The sequence below is a fragment of the Chlamydotis macqueenii genome, chromosome 1 (genome assembly GCF_036417535.1).
Source record: "Chlamydotis macqueenii isolate bChlMac1 chromosome 1, bChlMac1.mat, whole genome shotgun sequence".
Lineage (NCBI taxonomy): Eukaryota > Metazoa > Chordata > Aves > Otidiformes > Otididae > Chlamydotis > Chlamydotis macqueenii.
The window spans coordinates 80,937,669-80,955,900 of record NC_141556.1 but is presented as its reverse complement, the minus strand read 5'-3'; the positions used below and the strand labels follow the sequence as shown (position 1 = coordinate 80,955,900).

The following is an 18,232-nucleotide window of genomic DNA, read 5'->3' as shown; positions in this document are numbered from 1 at the left end:
TAAAATGTGAAGACATTAGGCATAATCCTTTTTATTGCATCTTTCATCTCAACAAGCTTATTTGTGTTAATCATAGAAATGAATTAGAAGTACAAACTGTAGTCTGTTTTTTAATGAAAAAACCTGATGTTTTGTCCTTTTAATTCTGATAGGAAATAGTTCTGGTTGTGTTTTTTGGTGCTGAATATGTGGTCCGATTGTGGTCTGCAGGCTGCAGGAGTAAGTATGTTGGCTTCCAGGGAAGAATACGGTTTGCCAGAAAGCCAATATCCATTATCGGTAAGATTTAAACTCTTTTTTTTTTTTCCTTAACTTTGCTATTATTATCCATTTTAAAGTAAAGATGTCAACTATTGCAAACCATATTGCAATTCTGAGCTATGTCTTTCACTCAAACATTTATCTACTTCTTTAACCTATGGAATTATTTCTTCTTTTGGACTGTTAGACCTGAACATTTAAAATATGGCTATGAGACACAGGCAGGCATCAGCTTAAGAAAGGCAAAATTGTAAAGCGAAGAAATCTTTACTAAATCTAATTGTGTAATTGGAGAAAACTGTCAAGATTTTGAGCACAAAATCCTTCCTTAGGTCTGCTCTAGAAGGCGTACAGAAAGGTGAGTATAAATTGGGAATGTGCAAAATATAACTCACGAAAAATTCCCCTGGGTAGTACTAAAGTTACCAGTTTTAGATTATTTGAGGGAGGGACTATTGTGGGTAGCATCTCTGGAGTAGGAGAGAATTTAGGGGGAGAGGTGACTAGTAGAACCTCTGGAACAGTGAAGGATTAATAAAAGGTGATGTTTGGACAAAATTGTAGTAGACCATAAAATCAGCATTTTGTTTTAAGCCTGTGATTTTATATAGACTCCAGTAAGGCTGCAAATTTTACGTTACTCAAATGTCAACTCATTGAGTTTTAAGTAGAACAAAGTCGGAGAGGTAAAAAGGGGAGAAAATGAGCTGATATTTCCTTAATTGTCTGCGACTTTACAAAACTTGGTGCAAAAACTCAGGAAACAACATACTGTGTTATCTATCTGGATGTGGGGAGTGAATAAAATGATGAGATACTGTACTCAGTTTTGAGTTATTGAGAAAGAAGTGTGTCATTATATACAAACAAATTCTTCAGCTGCTTATAGAGATGATCTGGTTTCATGATCTTCCCGTGAAGCCTATAGTTAACTTTTTTTCTCCTAATTATGTTCTTGGCTTCTCTTTCAATTAAGAAATACTGCCTAGGTAGGTATATTAGAGTACACAGGTGCAGGAGAAAATGTGGCAGTCTCATTAAACTGTGATTTCAATTTGATAGTGGTTCTGTATACTGGCATTGTGCATCTACCAAAGTAAACATAGATGTTTGTATAGCCCTTGGAGAAGATACAGTGTTTTTTGTTAAGAAGAGCTAAGAATAACTACAGCTGGTTGTGTGTTCAAAGGTATCGGTACTGTTTTTACATTTAAAATTCCCCTAAGGATACAATGCATTTGAAGTCAATTTTTTTTTTTTTTACATATCAAATGCAGAGGGAACTGTGCCTACACTAATCCAAATAGCTAAACTTGGCAAATACATGATACATGATAGACTCATACTGACTCATCCTATAATTTTGAAATCAACAAGAAAAAAATACAAACACTAGAAAAAGAAATCAAAGGATTAGAACAGAATGTGAAAAATAAGGTATTCATTTTACTTTTGCATTAATACAAAAATCTGTATTTTAAAATCAGAAAATACCATTGACATGTCTTTGATATCAGAGAGATTTCTTTTATAGGTTTTTGTCCACACTAAATTTGGATTAATTCCTAGAAAGTTCAACTTGGGCAGCAATTTTGAATTTCTTTAATTTCTCCCATCCTCTTTCCTTTTTTCCCCCTCTCTAATTGTAAATAAAAAATATTTTGGTGCTTATTACCAGGAAGAGATTTAGTAGTAGAGTGTAGTTACTAGTTTCTTTTATAAAATCCTTTAATTGCATATCATGCTGCATAAAATAGTATGTTAACATGCAGCTTCTAGAACTGGAGAAGGGAAATGTTAAGGTAGGATACACAATTTCTTGAATAGTCTTTTAAAATTTTATCTGAAATGGAAAATGATGCAACTTTACTATCTTGTAAATCAATATTTTTTACTTCTTAGGTATATTTTTTAAAGTTAGCCTAATTTTTCTGCTACTTACAGGCAGATAATAGGTGATTATATGTAAGTGAGAAAAGATAATTCTATAATTACAGAACCTGTCAGGAGACATAGATTGAATTCATTCCCAGCATACCAAAAAATCACTTTATCCCTCTATGTTTCTTCTTTCCCTAGTTCACAGAATGAGCATGTGTGGTGCTCATGTAATATGACAGCAACAGTAATAGTGATACCTTTTCCTAAATATTGATTTAACACTTCCATTAATTACATTTTCAGAAGGGTTATGTTAGGAGCTAAATGCTTCTAAAAATCCTAGCCTAATTAGAATTTCATGAAAGGCAGGTACGAAGCACAGGGAGAATCAAGAGGATGTCCTTTCCCAACCTCTTTTATCCTTTTGTTGTTGTTGTTGCAGCAGATAGAAGAACAGGTTTAGGGGGAAAAAAATAAAATATCTCCACAATGTAGAACACGCTTTCAGAAAAGTAGAAAGTACGAATGAAAAATCTGTCACTGATTGAAACTAATTTCCTAAGTGTCAATCTTTTCCTCCTTCAGTGCTGGTCATCGGGTGGATATGTATATGTCTGATAATTAAGTAAAGACATTGAGTGCATTATTTGCTTAAGGGCAAAGATCTGTATTATGATGTGATGGGAAGAAAACCCTCCCTAATTTCGGAGTATCATGTATGTTCATACACATTCATGATAAAAGAACAGCATAAAAAAATTGGAAGGTCAGGTACTCAAAAGTTAAGATTATTCCAAAATGGAAGCTCTTTCTGTATCCTTAACTTATCCCTCCTATATTTATTTCCATTTTCATAGACTTACAATTATTGTAGTTCAGTCTTTAAACTGATTGAGTGCTATCCCTTGGAGATGAATTCTGCTTTTACAGCAAAAAATCAGACTGATACTTGAAATTAATCCAGGTCAGAGAGTGAAGGATACTCTTGGTTGCAGAACTGCTGCCGTATTTGTTGCAGCAGCTACATGGTTATGAACAAGACAGGACAATGTTTACAGGAGAGGAAAAAAAAGTTGTTGAAGGCAACTGTTGTTGCCTCTGAAGTTGGATTCTATCCTGCATCTTGCCTAGGCATTGCACGGAAACTCTGTGGCAGTCATTTAAATCAGTTTTCACAAGTGTGCCTCATTTTCTGGATTGTCCAAATGAAGGCTTTGAAGTCAGGTTACAGAGGTTCTGAGCTCTCACAGCTGCAAGTGAAGTCAGCAGGCACTGGTTTTTTTTGAAGTGCTATATAACGTTAAGTGCTCTGAAGAATAAAGTACTGCCTGTTTAAAACTGGCAAGGAAAGTTTACCAAAAGTTTTCCTCATTCTGTCTATGTTTGCTACCCATTTATAATACTATCCTTTATTTCCTGGTTAGAATTTGAAAGTGAAGCACTTACTTAGATGCTCTAAAGAAGATGACCACAGAAATGCCGACAAGGAAATTAGAAAAATGTCTTCTCAGAATAATGTTAGAGTAGGATTCAATACTTAAAAGCAATAGACCTGTTCACTGAAGTAGGATAAGAGAAAATCAGGGATGCTGGCACTGTGAGCACAATCCATCATTTGCATTGTATAATGCTGGAACTGTGTAAATGTTGGAGTAGTGGAAAAAAATGGAACTCTGGAAACAATTATTTTTTCATGTGATTAAAGACTGTATCACAAAGTAAACCAACAACAGTTCCCTAAACTTTGAAAGTTTGGCTTTACAGCCTTGTTACAATTTTTAAACTATGTGTGTGTATATGCGTATGATACCTGGCTTTATGCATTTCATTACTGATCGAAGCAAACTCTTACTTTCCCTCTTAAATCCAGAGCCTTGAGTCAAAATGGGGATTCATTGCTAGGGTGTACATATGCCTTTGCCTTTGTTGTTCCTGTGGCAAGCTGCCTGATCTGTCAGGATCTTTAAAATTTCTGTTATTAAATCCATCATGGAAGAAACTGTAGTAATTGGGGTTTTTTAAAATTATTTTTATTATTACATTAACTTACTGCCCACAGAATTTCAGGTAACTTAATTTCTTTTTTTGAAGTCCTTTCCTTATTCTGTATTTGTTGTGTATTTCAGTGCAGAGAGCTAACATTTAATACATTCTTTCATATTTTTTTTAACAGATCTAATTGTGGTAGTAGCCTCAATTATTGTTCTGAGCATAGGATCTAATGGACAGGTGTTTGCCACCTCTGCAATAAGGTATGTTCTTCTAGTGACTGTAGCTCTTCAGAACCGCAGGGCTATAATTAGACATATATCTAATTTCCCAATTTCTGAATTAGATGTATATGTAATTTTCCTAATATAGGAAACGTTATGATATTGAAACACTGGACAATGGAAGTATGTTATTCTGCTTGGTCACTGGCTGGGAAACAAGAGTGCACAAACAAAGCGTATGAAGAATGGTGGGAGTGCTGAAGCCAAGAGGAAAAAACTAAAGAAACATTGTGTCGTATATAAAACATCAAACAGCTCCCTTTCTGAGACAAAAGAGTATTACGGAACATCGGTTTATTTAAGAAGTAATCCAGACAGCACTTAACTCCGTACTTTTTGAGTACGAGTAATTACATTCTTTAAAGAGTAATTACGCCTTGGTGGATTTGTTTGGCACAAGTAACTCATATCATACATGAACCAGAAATATTTGATGTTACAGTGTTTGTTCAGCTTGCATCAAGTACTGCAAGCTTGTTTTGGGAAGTAAAGTGGGTAAATAGAAGAAAAGGAATGATAAGCAGAGTAAGTGTACTTCCCACTCCTTCTAACTTAACTTGCAAGATATGCTGCGTGTTCAGTTAGAAGCCTCTGGTTTCCAGGGCAGGCTAATCACTAGGAAGTGAGAATGTACAGTAACTATCTAAACTGTTGTCCTGGTTTCAGCCTAGCTGTTTAGACAAACACTGGAGGGAACTATACGTACAAAGTATTTTTAAGGTAACTATTACCATAGAACATTTATCTTTACATGATAATATAGATTCACACAGGCAGCATGAATGTGATTTATCAGCTCATACAGGAAAAGAGGAGGGTGAATGTGAAAATTACAAAGATTTTGTTTAATTTAACTAGAAGCGTAGGAAGGACTTTAATGAAAAGGCCCGCTGTGTGTTTATATGTGAACCTGGGTTGCTTTGGGCTCAGTGCAGCCTTTCCTGGTATTAAATTATACAGTCACTGGCCTATAGCTCAGAATGCTTTCTGACAGAGAAACTTAACCCACGTCTCTGCAATGTTGTTTTTGCCCCATTGAAAAACCATCCGAGTGAGGCAAGTCTTAGTCCCATCAGGTTTCCTCAGAACTGTGATGTGAGTGGCTGTTTTTGAATTAAGAAGGGATGAATCTCATATCATAGAATGGTTAGGCTTGGAAGGGTCCTTCAAAGGTCATCTAGTCCAGCCCCCCTGCAAGGAGCAGGGACATCCCTGATTAGATCAGGTTACTCAGAGTCTCATCCAGCCTGGCCTTGAACGTTTCCAGGGATGGGGCATCAACCACCTCTCTGGGCAACCTCTTCCAGTGTTCTACAACCCTCATTGTAAAAAATTTTTTCGTAATATCCAATCTAAATCTACCTCCCTCTATTTTAAAACCATTAACCCTAATCCTGTCACAACAGGCCCTACTGAACAGTCTCTCCCCATCTTTCTTGTAGGCCCCCTTGAGGTACTGGAAGTATTCTTGCCTTTCCTTGTGTTGCTTTTAATTTATGCTGCTGTGGTCCTCTTTGGACCTCCCTTAAATCCCAGCAATCTCAGAAAGCATGTTAGGTTGTTTTCTTGTAGAATAAAGTTGCAAGCTCCAGACCTATCAGGTATGACAGGTTAACATTTTCATCCCTGCAGCCACCACTGGGGCTGAAACCTAGTAGCACTGCAGCGTTCACAGCAGAGTCCTTCAGCCTTTTGTCCTTACTGTTTTAAGTTCATCAAATTAATAAAAAGTTATTTCCAACCTATTTATTTTCTCTATTCAGAGGAAACTGGTTGTGCATGTTCATGGCTGTGTATCTGGAGTTTCTGGTTCACTTTTTTAAAAAAATCTTTATCTGTAAAACTACCAGCCTATAACATGTGTGTCAGCACTTGGCAGTAATATAGCCATAACAGAGACAACAGAGACAGGAAAATCAAGAGCTGCCATTGGGTCAAGGCATCAAGAAGTGTGTCTAATATTGTACAAGGGAGCGGTATGTAACTTTCTTCCCTCCTGACATAAGCAAGTAATGAGCTATTACATTATGTAAGTCTATTAATGCTCATGTATTGGGTAGTCTTGTAGTTCTTCTTGGACTCATGCTTTAATTAACAGGTTTTAAGTGGATATTTTAAAGTTTCCAGATAATTAAAATTATCCTTCCAATGGCATATCAAAGAAATAACAAAACATGATGTGCATATACTCGGTCACTGATATGTGATTGATAGTCAGGATTATTGTGTACTTTCCAGAAAACTGACAAGCATTTGATCATTTGACTGTCAGCTGTGAAAGTTTAGAAAACCTGCTTTCTGAATAAAGGAAAAGTTTGGTCTTTCAGGAGACAGTATGCCTTCCCAGTGACTGAGGATGGCACCATTCTGAGGTTCTTGCCTGTTGGTGTAACCCAGAAAAATGCAGCCACAATGGAACTGAAATAAGAAAACTGAATTAAAAAGCAAAAACAAAAACAGTAACAAGATTCTAAGGATAGCTAATAGCAGATAAAAAATACTTTTAGTGAAAAAATTTCAGATAGATGAATTCAACATTCATTCTTTCCTGCTTTTCACTGTTTTGTTTCAGTGATAAGATAGCAAGATGAGTGTAGGCAAAGTTCATTGTTGAAAGGGTGACTAGAATGAAATATTTCTATTTAATAAAATCCTGCTGAAGAATCATATGGGTAATTGTTTTTCTTTGGTTGAAAATATTTTGAGTTTATGATTTAGTTATTGTCTTAAAATCACATAGGACTGTATCTATTTCCAAATAGATGATTTCTATAACTTACACAAAAGGTATAAAAAACTTTACAGTTTCAGTAAAACTGTGTTTGATTCACATTCTGCTTTTGACAAATAGAGAAAAAATTTGCTTATATTTATGTTAGCAAAGCTTGAAGCACTGGTTTTACTTATAAAGGAAGCATTTGAGAGTCATAATCAGTTAAAATATGCAAGTTTCCTCTAAGTTTGAAAGCATATATTTTAGACTTAGTAAATATTTCTGAATATATTAGAATATAATGAAATGTGATCTAAACATTCTGTCTACTGAGATGCCTCAAGTCTAAGATGCAAACCTAGCCAGGGGCAATGCTATCACAGTTCTGAAATAGTGAACATAGTTAACTATGTATAGATAGAGCAGTATTGTTCTCAATCATTAGTTTTATTTAATGTCCTATTTTTCTTACAGGGGGATCCGGTTTCTCCAGATACTTCGTATGCTTCATGTAGATCGACAGGGTGGCACCTGGCGACTATTAGGATCAGTTGTTTTCATACATCGTCAGGTACTAGATTTTTAAAGATCCCCAGCGGTTTGTTTACTTTAGTATATTCTTTTCAGAGACTTCAAATCCTAGTCTAGTTTAAAAGAACAGTTACTGTTGAAAGAGAAAAAATACTTTAAAAGTCCATCATGTGCTTCTTTCTACTTTTAAAATGGGAAGACTATTTTTTACTTCACGTCAGTGACTAACAGAGTATCAGCATCAGTATTATTTTGGAAATTAACTGTTGTACTCTTTGATGTTATCCTTCAAAATAATTTATTAAATGCAGTTACTTTTCTTCCCTTTATTTTTTTCTCCCAGTATTGTAGGAAATTTTATGTCACAATGGCTGTACAGCATTGATGCACACCGAAGTCCTCTAGTAGAAAGCCTACTTTCATCTTGTACAACAGTATGACTTTTAATGCTTCAAGTCTGTGTGGTCTTCATTTATTGTAGTCGCATTGCCTGGATATCTAGCTAGGGCAGAGCTGGTATCCAAATACACTTTCTTAACATTTGCTGACCTTACTGACAGAGGTGTTTGAGAGAATTTTTTCCTCTGGGTGTTCAGAGTTTTAGTCAAGAATCTGGAAATACTATCTCCAAAATATAACACTTAAGTCCTAGATGTCACAAACATAAATAAGTTAAATGATTTAAAAGGGAAAAAATTACCCTTGGAGAAGTGAATTTATGAATAAACGCACCTGAAGTTCTGCTAAACCAAAGAAGTGATTATGATGATATATAAAACTCTACAGATCTGTAGTACTTGTCAAAGCAGATCACCCACTAACACATTAATAAAAAAAAAATCAAACACACAGTTCTGTATTGACATTGGAAAAGTGTAGCTGAAACTCTAGCATGGTACCAAATGGAAAGGAAAATGGAGCCTTTGTTCCTGTCCACTCTCTCAAAGAAATTTTTGTTTAAAAAACCCCAACAAAACAAAAACACCTCAGCTGCTTTTTCTTTACAGGCAGAGTACAAGGTCCTCATTTATTTGTTGAGTTTGGTACTCTTTCAGAAAAAATGGGACCCTAAACCCTTAAACAATGTGAGAAAATAAATTCACGTCTTTGTGACCTGTGAAAATAACAAGCACTTGGACCTCTGTGGGCCCAGAAGAGCTTAACAAAATTGTCACCAATGATTTCCATGTGTTTTGGAATTTTACATATAGCTGTATTAGCTCACTCAGGCCTGATTTGGCTAGGATGCTTTTCTATTTTCAGCAGGTTGAGCTTATACAAGCGTTTCTTGCCAAAAGCAACAAAACACGAGTTAATATCGCATGTGGTGATGGAAAGACATGGAAAAATCATGCAGCTTACTGAAAAACTGAGTTAGCCAATCCAGCTCCAGCTTGTAAGCCTCTCAATTAGTTTTATTTTTTCCTCACCTTGCTTTTTGAGGTATTTCTACTGCTTTGAGGAGGGAGTTATGCATGAGTTGTGGATTTGGAGTTTTCTTTTATTTTTCCTAAGTGTTGAATTTTATATTGTGTGGTCCTTACTGTAGTTGAAAATACAAATCTATCTAAGTTAAAAAAATTGTGTTGACTCAAGTCTCTCAATATTCAAGTTTACCTTTGTGCATATTTGTTTCTGTTTCCTTTGCATATATGTATCTGAAAGTCCTTGCTGAAGACAGTAATTTGTATTAGGCAGCACTCTTTATTCTTAAGCTTTTCTCTATTAAAAATTCATATCAATATGAAGTTTTAAGGCCTAATTTCTACAAAATGCTCTTTGCTTTGAGATCATGTATCAATTCATACTATCTGGCATTAGTTAACACCACCCCTTCTATATTTCTTGAAGCACGTATTATTTTAAAATCTTCTGCACTCCCTCTTACATGTAGTATGTATTAGATTGCTGCCATTATTCTTAATAATTAAATATACGCATGTAGTATTTTGACTTTGTATACATAACATGGAGTGATATTTAAAATAAGTCTAAGGTGATTACATTTGCATCTGGGCTTTACTTAACAAGAGTTTAGTCTTTAGATGAATAGAGCTGGAGCTGAGGGATGCCAATGGTGAAATAACCCAAGTAGTTCTGTTAATATTTCAACCTGTTTGAAAGGAATCTCATAAGACCATGCATAGCACCTCTGAAAATATCATTATACAAATATTTTTGTGCCCACTTCTCAAAAAGACAGCTCTTAACACAGAAGTAGTCCAATTATCATCCTCCCTAATTCTGTCCTCTGAGACAAAATTAAAAGAAAGCAGTGATGGCCATTCCTCAATAACATGTGAAATCTATCAGTATCTGAGATGTAAGCAACATGCCAAGTGTAACGAAAAGATTTCTATTGATGTGGAAGGAAATCACAAATCTACTAGAGATGAAACCATAGTTTTCCCTGTAAGCAGGCAACAAGAGTTAGAATTGTTGTAGATTTCTACAGATTGCTGAACTTAAATGTCTCAGGTGTTAAACATTTTCATCTTGCATTGAAAAAATACTGTGTAGGCAAACCAAAAAGTTCTGAAAAATTAGAGAAATGCAAATAGTCAACTATAAATGTAAGCATGAGGAACTTTTCAGAGCAATGAAATAATATCTACAAGTACACAATGTACCATTGTCACTAGATAAAAAGATGAGAAAAGAATGCTGACCATTGCAGAAATGTGAACTACTGAAAACCCAAGTTTTACTTCCTGTTCCAGCTGCCTTGTTTAGAAAACAGACCTGAAAAAGTTAAGACTTAGATTAAAAGACTTGCCCATAGGCAAAACTGAAAACTATAAAAATTCATTATTTAGGTAATTATTAAACGATTAGTGAAATAACATCTACTTTCCTTTGTGCCAAAATTGCTTAAAAACTTGGAGAGGCTAGATTTTAATTAGTGCTCTAATAAAGGAAGAGTATGTATAGCTTCTGCTATTGAATGTTACTAGCTACCAGGGCTACATTTTCCCAGAAAGCTCTTATAAGGAAATGAAAAGAAAGAAGAAAACCAAAAAAATCTGAAGGATGTTTAATGATAAAACCTGAACCTTCCTTCATAAATGGTTTAAGAAACACGGGTAGAGTGCTCAGAAAATTTGTGAAAACTTGACATATTTTATGAGTAAAGGCAATCCTTCTTAGACAGGTTTAAATTTTGAATTTATCTTATGGGAATATTTTAATTCCCGTATTGGTTTGGAGCCAAGGAAAAAAAAATAACTCTGTCAAGAATTTAAGGAAGATGCCAAGGCAGATGTAGTACTACAATGTTTCATAATAAAGATGGCTAAATATGTGCAAAGAAAATAAAGATATAATATCTGTTAACTATTGAAGCATTGTCAACTTTAAGTAATTAAAATAAGCTATTTTCCCTCATAAGTAGGTATTGAATTTTCCTGAGCAGTAGGTGAATATCTCATTTGATTATGAGGTAGTGCTGTTTTTACAAGCATTTTTTGCATCTGTAATACCACAGATTTTGGCTTGTTTAAATGTGCAAGCACATGTTTCCTGAAGACTGACTGTCCTGTGTCAAAGTCACATCATTTATGATATAACTTTCCTGTCCAAAAATCTGGAGACAAACTGGTACATTCACAAGCACTATATCATGCCCTAACAAAAGTCCCTTCTAATCAATTGTCCTAATCTCAAACAGTCTTTGTTTTTCAGGACTGAAGTAGAGGTCACACCTATCTAGCATGTTGTCTCTTAAGATTTAATTTTATCTTAACACAAAACTGTTAAGGTATCCATATTCAGTCTTAATCAATCTAAATATCAGATACACAAGTTCATTGCTTAGATATGGACATAATCACAAGATGTGGTTGTTATTTCTTAACTGTTCATTTAGCATACTGTTCATAAAGTGCATTTCTAAAGCTGTTTTACTATTTTTAAAATGTATTAACATTTGGTGTTTTAAGGGAACAGTTTAATGGAACGATTCCCATTCACAAGACATAAAACAGGAGAGATGTCCCACCCTACATTTAGCTGTCCAAATGATTTTGTATAAATGATGGCTTCTTGAATTCCTTAGTCTGATATGAATGGCAAACAAGTCACTCAACTACCTGTTTTACTGGAAGCAAATTTCATACCTGAAATATAGCTTAATAATTTTTCCACTGTGATGCAAAAACCACCCAGATATCGAAAATGTTTTACAATTATAGAATATATGTGATGTAAACCTTATGTACTTGTTTGCTTTCTCTTTTAATAGGAACTTATAACCACATTGTACATTGGATTCTTGGGATTAATTTTTTCATCCTATTTTGTTTATCTTGCTGAGAAGGATGCAGTTGATGAGGATGGAAAGACAGGTTTCTCCAGCTATGCTGATGCCCTTTGGTGGGGTGTGGTAAGTCTTTACCAACAAAATGCAAGTGCAAGCTTAGTGCACAAGATTTTCTGTTGAAGTTGTGATCTTTTAAAAAAAATCTGGCATGTCTTTCTTTGCAGAATGTATTTCTCTAGGGAAGCTTGATAACCTTTTAAAAAGGATACAAGAAAAAATACAATAAATACAATTAAATTATTTTGGTGTTAAACTATATTATGAAAGCGTGATAGCAAGTCCTTAGCAAAGGATAGAATGTTTACAGATACAAAAAGTCCACTTTGAAATCCACATTTCAAAAAAAGTATAAATACCCTCCAAAACCTATACCACTTCTTTTAAACTCTACTTAATTATCTGCAAAAGGTGCATAACTAAAAGTACATTCTATTTGTAGAAGCTGGGTTAATGACTCTCGTTTTTTTTAGATCTTTCCAAATCATATCAATCATCAGTCAAGGTCCATGCAAATCTTTGATGAAATAAAGAGAAAAGTAGGACTAAGCGGGAACTGGGATTATGAGAGCATTGTGGTAATTATTGTGTGCATGCCCAGAATCAGATGAAAATGGAATAGATAGCTACGAACGGAATAAGAGACTAGATTTTTTTCTACCTCCCTTCATATGTCTCTCCTCATCATGTTTCTTTCTGTGACTCATGCTTTCCCTCCTTATTAGCTGTTGCACGAACTATCTCTTCTCTTGTGGTCCCTTTTTTCCGCTAGAGAACCTCATATATTTTATGAGTTGGCTGTTTCATGCTAACAAACCCAAGGAGATTAATCACATCAGTATTACTGACAGAGAAAAATGAGAGGACTAGAACAGATGCAAAGCCACCAGCTTCCAAAGAGAAAACTATGTATTTCAGGAGTGATTTATGACACAATAAACTGAATTTGGTCTTACATGATAGACTTGAAAAATGCCAATGCAGTTATTGGGCCATAACCCAATTGTTTATCTGCATCCAAATAAACTGGTGAGTAAGTCTGGGAAGACAGACAAAAAGTTCCTAATAGATGTATGTTTCTAATCCTTAACTTGGATGCTCCATAAGCCTCTACTTCAATGACGTATACAGAAATACAGATTATATTACATGTACACTGAGTTATCACTTTTAAAGTAGTTCAGTATAAAAATCTTTTAAACATTAAATTCCTGTCATTAGGTTGTCAGGTATTCATTTCATTTGCAGAATATCACTTATGGCTGTGCAAAACAGTAGAAACTAAGAAGAATCTAGTAAAAAAGAAAAATCTACTAAATGGCCAGATGGACCTGATTACCTAATGTGCTGGGAAGAAACGAAACCATGAACTAGCCCATACAACAAATACTTGTTAAAGTCCTCAATAGACATATGATAAATTTTTCAGAACATAAAACTTCATGGTTATAGACACGAGATAACCTCTAGCTAGTGGAGGAAAGGAATAAATATTGCAGGAGCACAGATTGTACGGTATTTTAAAAGCAAAAGTAAAAGAATTAGGGTGTAATTGATGTTATGAAAGACACCCTCTATCTACTTTAAGAAAACAAACCAGTACACAAGCTCACTTATTCTGCTATTATTTGAGCAGTTCAGCTCAAATACCAGTGTTCAAATGACTGAACGCTGTGAAACACAACTACTGTTTCTGTTTTTAGTAATGATCTAGCTACTAATAGTCTGTGAAGTACATTTAATTAAAAGTGGGCCTGCTTGTGGGAACTTCAGCAGTGTTAGAGGCTGCCATAAAAGTTTGGACAAGTTTAGCTGAATCTATGAAAAATATCTCATAAATTTTTCTAGCATAGTGAAGTTCCACATAAGTTTGTAGCACCATGCGACTTAGAATGACACCAGTGAAAGAAATGGAAAACGTATAGTTTATTAATAAGTAGGTCTTAATTTAATATGTAATCATTAAAGCATGGTGGTTAATGTTTGCTCTGCACAATATCTTTGGTGTTTTGTAAAGTAATTCCTAAGCCTGTAAGCGCAAAAGGCCAAAAATGCCCAAATTCAGACCTGAATGGGAGGGAAGAAGAACCCTTTATCAAACTGAGGGGAGCAAGGTACAGTGAAAAACGAAAAAGGATTTTCAGCAATCAGTTTGGGCACTAGCTATGGTTTTTAGCATTCAGTTTTGTCCATGTATATTCATGCATGGGTTATTCATGCATGTAATAAAACTTCCATGTGAAGCCAGTGTACTTTTTCTACCTTTCCTACTTTTAAATTTTTTTAGCTCTAGTTATTCAGAGCTTCATTTATGAGTTGCACTGAATGTTTAGATACAGATTACAAAATATTTTTAAATGCTAGAAGTGACATCCTTGATTTGAGTAAAGAGTAAAAATTAAGATAAAAAATGTCAGGATGTGTTTATACAAGCATATTTCGTTAATATTTTGGACTTGAGGAATTTAAAAGGAGTTCAGTTATGAAGACCAACAGATAAGTTTAAAATGTATATTACTTTACCTTATTGAGATAGATGACTTGGAGTCTGTGTTTTAAAGTGTATGTATATGCCTTGCAAAGTGTTCAATGGGCTTTGTTGTTTTCCAAAACTTGACTTGTTTTGTGTAATAGCAAGATAAAATCAGCTTTGTCTTTCTCTAGCTGTGTGAGGCGCATGAAGAACACTGTTTAAATTGTTGTATAAGCTTTTCAGACGTCTAGGCCTCCTCAGCATTAGTGAGTCACGGTGCAGGTGCAGTTCACAGCTGGGAACAGTGACAGAGGACAAAGTGAATCTGTTTCTTTTTCTTTTCAAATCTTCTGAAACGCAGAAACACAGATGTGGAGTTACTAGGAAGTGAAATTTGATTTCAGTTTTGCCTTTCAAAACTGAACCACAGGAAAAAAAATCTTGGTAGCAAGTATTTGAAAGTCTTATGTGTCTGACAAAAACCACAGAGTGTATTATGGGTAACATTTTGCTTTGAGTAGAAAGTGCAAGCTTGCTGAACTTGATACAAATGACCTGAAAGGTTTAAATATGAAGAAAAGGGAAAATAAAGAACGAATGAGAGTTGGAATTAAATACTAACTACATTCACTCACCCCAGTTAAATGCAAGGTTGTTTCACCTAGATTTGGCAGGCAAAGATTAAACTGCAAAGATATGCCAAAGGCTTGTGGCATTTTATATGAAGCCACTTTCAGAAGTTATAGCATGTTAGAACACATGCAAAAGCATTTCCAACAGCACTACCAGTCTGCCAGCATTGCAACCCATGTCACAGCATTTTTTTTCTGTCATTTCTAGGTATTTTTTCTTGAGGAAAGAAGAAGGGCATGTAGAAGGCTTCTCTTCTGTTGGCCCTTCCATGCTGATCTCTTGCTGTTGGTAATGCTTATTGGTTTTGCTGCAAACTGGACTGTTCTGTGCCATTGAACTTGAGTTAAATAGTTGCTCTAGTAAATTGGTGTTAACTGGCAGAGGTGCTTGGGATCAATTGCTGAGAATTTCCAGTAGTAAATTTCTATGCCAGAGGTAGCAGTTTGAACCCTTTTATATTTAATATGTTTTTTTTGAGCTATGCAGTATTGACTCTTCAAACTTCAGGACATCTGCCTATCTTAAAGCATGCAAGCGGCTCTGTTGACTTCTATATTAGAGTTCTTCCTTTTTAAATGTGTCCATATGTTTTCAGAGCCTATGTTAGAGCACGTGCATACCAGCTAGAATGTGCCATAGCAAATCTGTGTTACGGAGGAGGTGTCATTTTCTAAAGCCTAATTATTAAGCATTCTCTGAGCAGGTAACTAGTAACTTTTGGATCTACAAGTAGAAAAAGATTCTGGTTGTGATTATGCAAGCCAGAGAATTACATTATTTATAATTCTTTCCACATACTTCACTGCACTAATTAGATTACCAAGAAGGCACCTTCTTAAGGTAGCCAGGGAGAAACTTTCTGAGACATATTCAGGCACCTGCAGGAATCTGCCAGCCAAATGCCTGCTGTAGAGATGGAAAATAATCTTTTCTGTGGTTACAGCTTTATGGTTATGCTGTCTTCCATAGTAACGCTAAGGCAGCTCAACATTACTGCAGTTTGTTTTTAAGTCCTAAGTGGTGGAGAACTCAAAAAAAAAAAAAAAAAGGCAACCCACAAAAAACCAAGAAGCCTTTCATAAGAAAAAAAAGAGAGGAAAAGGAAAGAAAAATCCCAGACTTCAAGGGGTCATCTGGGTGCACTGAGGAGCTGAAGTACTGTTAAAGAAACACTGCTTTAACTTCCTCCACTCCCCACTAACACATACTGCATTTCAAAGTTGAATTTTGGGGGGTCTGGTTTAATTTTGGGGGCTGGCAAACTCATCTGTTTGTAGTGCTGGTAGTACACAGCACCTGAGTCACTTCATGGGCAAGCCACGTTAAATCTGGACAAACACCCAGCAAGACAGAGCTCCTGCTGAAAGCAGTTTGCAGTTTGAAATAACAGTATTCATTAGAGGATATAGATACTACAAAGTTGCTTCATCAGGTGAGAAATTAATTATGAATAAATACAAGCATAATTTTTTTTAACTTGGAAAACTCAGTTTGATAGTAGTTGAGCATTTTTTTTCCCTGCAAATCTTCCTTCCAGCTCTCTGTAGAACTGCTCTGAGAGGAGGAGGAAGTGTATTCTTCCTATGCCTTTATTGCTGATAGTGTCTTCTGACAAGCCTATTTTGGCATAATATCTAAGTATTTTTCAGCAGCTTTTCCCATAAAAGGCAGTATTTCCCCATCCTCTTTTGTAGTCAGTGTAAATTTACATATTCTTTTAAGTCTGTTTGGCTGTATTTCTGCTACCATTCAAGGCAAAGCAAAAGGAGTGGGACTCTGTTTAGGGCTGGTGCTCCCCAATAGAAGTACATTTTTTTCTATTTAAAGCTCTCCCCAGTTATTTGTATTAGTGTCAGGATTCTTCATTTTCTTGCCAGAAGCTCTCCACTTCTCAGGGGTGCAAGTCATTTTTGTTGTACCATTTTATGTTAGTGTCAGAGCTCTGAGTATGCTAAAAAGCATTAAAGGCTCAGCCCTGGGTACTTACTTCTTGTCTGAGATGTGCTAGGGGAGAGCTGGTCTCCAGCTCAGCCATGGTCTCGTGATCTGGAGTTCAACCTATGGGCTGACTTCCATACTTCACCTCAGACATAACTCATCACCTTGATATTGCCGTATGATTTAGACTCTCTGTTGGACACAGCCACCATTTGTGAGTCTATCCAGCTATGGGACTGGGCAGAGGATGGTGAAGTCTCTCGCTGGCCAGCTGTGGGATTCCCTTGGCTTGCCTTGGGATCACCTTCCACTGGGGAGCAGCTGGCCCTTGTTAAATTACAAACCCTTCTGATGGACCAGCCTTCACCTGAACTCTGATCACCCCACAGCACCAACCCTTTATTGACCACTGAATTCTGTTACAGCCTGCTGAGGCCCATCAAGAACAGTCCAAAACCTTTATCCCACTCAGACCTTTCTTGCCTCTGTGGCTTTTCAGGGGAGGCCTGGCACCACCACAGTAATTTAGTCCCTCTACAGCAAGTCCCTACTGATCCCAGACCTGTGTAAGGATATGCCTTGCTGAGAGGGGAGGCTGTTATTATGGCCTTGAGGGTACTAGTGACCCTGACCAGCATCACCTGTGGGCTTTTACAAGCACTCAGGGGCTCTAAGCTCAGCACTCTGCTTCAGGAGAGGTGGTCTCTAGTTTATCTGCAGCAGTGTCTGGCTATGGAGTCCTTTGATCCTGATTTCAAGCCATGGGTTGATGTTTTGGTTTTGCCTCATTGCTGTGGGCCCACGTGCTGACTGCTGGACCTGATGATAACTCTGACCTGTGAGTGGACTTTCTGGCTTGATGTCAGCCTTGCCTTGTTGCTGCGAGATTGCCTTATAATCTAGACTTTTGATTGGACCTTGCTGCTCTTTCTGCATCTGTTTTGCTTGGGTGCTGTGGGACTGAGTCCTGTCTGGGGGGGCACTGCCATGCTGGTTGTGTTATCTCCCTTGACTCTGGGCTCCCCATCCCTTAGGGAGTACCTGGTCCTTGCTGCACCCCGATAAGCAATGAGCAGATACAGTAATATGATGCATCCTCTGGCTTAAACACAATTTTAAGTGGCAAAGAACTGTGTTTGTGGGGGGAAGAAAAAAAGCTGAGCATGAAGCTCAGCTGTATTTAGTTCATGGTCTCCTGGCATATTTACTTTGGG

The 18,232-nt window shown here is 36.2% G+C and overlaps 1 protein-coding gene across 3 annotated transcripts in view; it reads left to right on the top strand.

Annotated features, from left to right (window-relative positions):
- Nucleotides 1-18,232, top strand: part of LOC104486043 (potassium voltage-gated channel subfamily KQT member 1) — a 517,969-nt gene that overhangs the window by 41,568 nt on the left and 458,169 nt on the right. For all 3 annotated transcript variants that reach the window (XM_086758236.1, XM_086758226.1, XM_086758232.1), the window contains exons 4-7: nucleotides 153-279; nucleotides 4,316-4,394; nucleotides 7,603-7,699; nucleotides 11,900-12,040. In XM_086758236.1, the coding sequence (XP_086614362.1) occupies nucleotides 153-279; nucleotides 4,316-4,394; nucleotides 7,603-7,699; nucleotides 11,900-12,040 (444 nt within the window). The remainder of the gene's footprint in view (nucleotides 1-152; nucleotides 280-4,315; nucleotides 4,395-7,602; nucleotides 7,700-11,899; nucleotides 12,041-18,232) is intronic.